The 4901-nt window shown below is 53.5% G+C and overlaps 1 protein-coding gene across 1 annotated transcript; it reads left to right on the plus strand.

The window, feature by feature from the left end:
• Window positions 1-265: 265 nt before the first annotated feature.
• PROK1 (prokineticin 1) lies at window positions 266-4605 on the plus strand. The gene is made up of 3 exons (XM_012751553.2): window positions 266-337; window positions 2502-2627; window positions 4486-4605. Exons 1-3 carry the CDS (start codon window positions 266-268, stop codon window positions 4603-4605), a joined length of 318 nt encoding a protein of 105 aa, XP_012607007.1.
• Window positions 4606-4901: the final 296 nt, after the last annotated feature.

Below are 4901 nucleotides of genomic sequence, written 5' to 3' on the forward strand. Positions count from 1 at the left end.
ATTTTATTGGTTTTGATGGTGATTTAACATTGTTAGGCATTCAGGTCTCATCTTCGCCTCTGAGATCATCTGAATAACATTGGTGACGGGGAAAGCAAGAGCAGAGAGGAGGCATCCACAGGCAGCCCTGGCTCCTGACCGTAGACATCTGGGAGGAGGTGGGGGTGCAGGAGAGCCTGGCCTCCTAGCTTGCCGGGCACAGGGCCGAGCAGGAGGAAGCTAGAGGCGTCGGAGTGGGCAGTGCTTTGCCTTCACCTAAGTGACCATGAGAGGTGCCGTGCAAGTCTCAATCATTCTCCTCCTAGTAACTGTGTCCGACTGTGCTGTGATCACGGGGGTAAGTTGTCTGACTTTCTTTATGCCCTGGGTTTGGGGAAGATGTCAGGGTCTGCAGGAGAGGTGAGCCCAGGAACACACAGGCAGCTCTGTTGGCTCAATGCACAAAAACCAAGGGGAATGGGGAGTTAGCCATCAGACAGCACTTCAGAGAGCGATTGCATGTGATTTTCAGATTAGTTAGACCTCACTCTACTAAACAGAATCCGCTTTTGAGAAACGGTGTATAAATCAAACCCTGTTTTAAATGCATTAGGAGAGCATTGAAAATTTTGAAGTTCAATCCTTTGGTAAAATGAAGATTCCTGTTGTGTAATAACGAATTCCTTTATAAAGTGGATTGGCATACCCAGTTTATCTTTAGTGTAAATTTTGGCTTTTATATACAGTCTGGTTCATAAGTCAATTTCAACTTACATAGCGTGTGGACTTAATTAAAGTCAGGAAGGTTAATTAAAGGCAGTAAGCTTATTAGCTTCTGTTGCGTAAGCTTAATCTCTGCTTTCTCCACTCATAAGAAAGGATATCTTGAAACTCTTTCACTCTGTGCCCAGTTAGTACTGAGAGGATTAGGGGCGACATCAACATTTGGCTGAGTGTACCCAAAAGCACATGTCCAGATAATAAGTAGAAAGCCCATCTCCTAGCAGAGGTTCAGTGAGGGGTATTGTATATTTCAGTGTTCAAAACACAGAGATCATGGTTTTCTCTCAGATGTTTGGCTTTACCCCAAACCATCCTTAAATGGGAGCACACATTGTGTTGTAGGGGCAGGACCATTCTTATTAAAACAGGAAGTATCATTTTACCTGAGAACTTTCCAGATGAAAGCAACTAGAAAAAAAAAAAAGAGGAGAAATTAACTTTTATTTCAACATCCTTCTGCTTTTTACACAGAGAATGAAAATGTAGAGAAATGCTAAATAAGTCCTGGAATTGGATTAGTTGTATTGTGCACAGAATGGAAAAGAAAGGAAAACTTTCTCTTCTTTTCCTTTCTTTTTGAAATGAGGTATTGCTGTGTCCCCAAATTCAGGGCTGTAGGGTCCCTCCTCCCAGAGTGGGGCAACAGTGCCCACAGTGTGGGAGAGGAAGAGTCAAGTGGAGTCTACTTCTCCCAACCTTGAGATTTCAGGGGCTAGGAAGGGGGTGGGATGGGCCCTTGCTGGGCTGCAGACTGGCACAGCCCGGCGACGGCAGCCTGCACATCCTCTGGGTGATGGGGGACTTGGCATGCCCTCTTCCCTTCTCGGGGCTGAGCAAGTTGGGAGCTTCTTGCCACACCCCACACGGGCATCCAGAAGGTGCTCTGTGGACTTCCATTGGAGAAAAGGGAACCAAAGCCCAGCTTCGGATCCCAGCTCAGAAAAGCCACAGAGCTTCTCTGGGAGTGGTGGAAAGTTTGGATGCTTCCCCATCAGGTCCCCACTTGTGTCTGGAGCAGTTCAGAGTTCTGTTTTCTCTGACCTTCACTTTTGTATAGAGTGGGCTTGTGTGTCTTTACAAATGGCACCTTCTAGAAACCAGGCAGGGCCACTCAGCCCCTGTCTGGGAGCCCAAGCCAGAAGGTCCATCCCTCTCTAGGGATCAGGGAGGTCAACAGACAAGCACTGGGGAGAGGGACCTGTGCCTGGCGTGCTGGCCCCTTGGATGAGGCTGGCCTCTGAGGGCTGAGGGGGTGCCCACAGGCAGAGGGAGGAGGCTTCAACCATGGGTGCTGGGTCAGGGTTGGAGAACCCTGGCCCAAGGCAACTCATCCCTGACCACCCAGGGATTGGGGCCCCCAGGGCCTCTCCCTGTCACAGAATTCTAATTAATTCAATTCCACCAGCATCCATCGAGCATCTCCTAGCCCTAGAAAAGCTATGACTTGTCAGAAAAGGAGGACTGTCTCCCTCCTGAGTGGCCTCAGAGGAGCTTGGATGCCTCCTCAGTTCCAGGTGGGATGCCACTGGGCCCTGCACCCCCGCCCGTGAGAGAAGCAGGGCAGTAAGGCTCAGCCCGAGGGGTCCTGTTAGGCTGCGGCCAGTGGGGACACTGTCAGCATCTCCTTCCCCGATCCTAACCAGGGCTTTCTGGATATACCTTTCCCTTCTGGTTTCTTTTGGGTGGCACTAATGGGCTGTCCCCTTTTCTCTCCCCTCTCCTGACCCCCCCCCCCCCAGGCCTGTGAGCGGGATGTCCAGTGTGGCGCAGGCACTTGCTGTGCCATCAGCCTGTGGCTGCGAGGGCTGCGAATGTGCACCCCACTGGGGCGGGAAGGAGAGGAGTGCCACCCCAGCAGCCATAAGGTACTGCGCAGGCGCCGCGCGGGTGCGCGCATGTGGGCGAGCCCGGAGCTGAGCAGATGGGGAGGTCCGGGGGTCTTGCTCTCGCCAGGGAGGCTCCAGAGAGAGGACAGTGCGGGACAGGGCAGCTCCCCTCCCTGACTGCTGATCCAGCCTGTCTGGGGAAACAGGCAGCCACGGAGGTGCTGCTGCCCCGCCACCCCCAGGCGCCTGCCTTACTTAGTGCCCTACGTAGAATACACTGACATTTATTTGTACAGGGCCAGACATTGTCCGCCTGCAACCTTCTAGCACAGGCTGGAGAACCACTGATCTAACGTGATCCTTACAGCAACCCTGGGCAATGGTGGGGAAACCGAGGTAGCAAAGTCAAGTGACTTGCTCAAGACACACTGCCAGTGACACAGAGCTGGGACTGGAACTGCAGTTTTCTGACGTCAACTCTAGGTCTATCTCACCGATGTTGGGCTCTGCCCCCTGGCTTTTTGGGAGCAGCCTGGTGGAGTGGTGCTACCAATCTCCTAGGCTGTTAGACCGGGGGCTGGCCACCCCCAGCCCCTCACTTGCTGCTGGTCTTGGGCAAAGTAGCTTAACTCGTCTGGACCTCATGTATACCACGAGGCAGCAGAGTAACTACCCCTGAAGTCTCTTAGGGATCTGACAAATTCAGATTTTGAAACAGTGACAAAAGCCCTTTGCTCTGTTGGATGCTCTCTTCTAGAACATTAAGTGAGACTTGCAAAGGCCTCCCAGAGGGGGTCAGGACTAGAGTGAGGCAAGTGAGGTACCAGCGCACACACTTTGGGGAAGGACTGACTTTTGTGCCCTAAGCACATAGCTCCTGCCCTGTTCCCATCCCTGACTGCCAGCTCCCAGCCCAGGTGACATAACAGGGTCCACAGGGCTTTGGCTTCTGTACAGTCAGGGTGTGCAGTGGCAGCCGGGGGATGGGGCCTGGCTCAGGCTCAGGCTTCCAGCCACTTTCAACCTGCGCCTAAGCTCTCAGTGCTGCTCTGGGCCCTGAGCATCCTCCAGGGAGCTTCCTCCCACTCTCGGGGCCCCCCAATCCCCCGCCCCAGCCTGGGGGGATGAGGAGGCCAGCAGGTGGCAAAGGGGGCTGGACAGCTCAGCTGTCGTCCTGACCTTGTGGCATGAGAGGTGGTTCAGCTGCAGACCCATATTCCCAGTGGGCACAGCAGTGATAATGAAAACTAGTGCTGAGTGCCTCCTGCATGCCGCTCTGCATGCTAAGTGCTTTTTGTAAATAGATAATTGTAACTTCTTTACAACTATATGTTGCAGGTGCCATTATTAACCTGTTTTATAGATAATAAAGCTGAGGCACAGAGTGGCTAAATAATTTGCTGATGGTCACACGGCTGGGAAGTGGCAGACCTGGGATTTGAACCCAGGCAGTCTGACACTGGACCTGTGCTCCTATACAAACTCCCTTGAGGATAACCCAATGGTTCAGCACTCCTCTGGGGTGGCCACCCTATTCACAGCTGTGTCCTGGGACCTACCATGGTGCTGAGCATATAAGTATTCAGTCAACATGTGTGTGTGTGAGCGTGCATGTGTGTGTGTGTGCATGTTTGTGTGCGTGTGTGCAGGTGTACGTGTGCTGGGGCTCCAGAGCCAGATTGCCTGTGTTCACACCCTGGCTCCTCCGCACATTAGCTACGTGATCTCCGCACATTGCTTGGCCGCTCTGTGCCTTGTTTCCCCATCTCCACTTGCTACTATTGCTGTGCTCCGTGGAGGGGAGAGGGAGCGTGTGCAGGTGAGACATTTGCGGGGCTGGGCTGACCGGAGGCTCCTGCCAGGGCTCCACCTCCCTCTGTCGCTCTTCTCTCCCCAGATCCCCTTCCTCAGGAAACGGCAGCACCACACCTGTCCCTGCCTGCCCAACCTGCTGTGCTCCAGGTTCCTGGACGGCAGGTACCGCTGCTCTATGAACTTGAAGAACATCAACTTTTAGGAGCTTTCCTGGTCTCAGGATACCCACTGGGCCTCTTCCTGAGCACAGCCTGTCGGGGGCTCTTCTGGACTTTTATTTCTACCATGCGACTCGGCTTCCCCCAACTCTATACGCTGCTTACTCTGATCCCTCACACGCGTAGTACGCACATATGCCCGTACCTCCCACCGTGACACGGCCCACCAGGCCAGCCTGAGGGCATCCCAGCCTGGGGCTGTGGCCCTGGGTGGTGGCCAGCCTGGTTCTCTTCTCTGTTCAGGATGCCTGAGTGGTTGCAAATGGCAGAAAGGACATCG

This window comes from Microcebus murinus, chromosome 2 (genome assembly GCF_040939455.1).
Source record: "Microcebus murinus isolate Inina chromosome 2, M.murinus_Inina_mat1.0, whole genome shotgun sequence".
NCBI lineage: Eukaryota > Metazoa > Chordata > Mammalia > Primates > Cheirogaleidae > Microcebus > Microcebus murinus.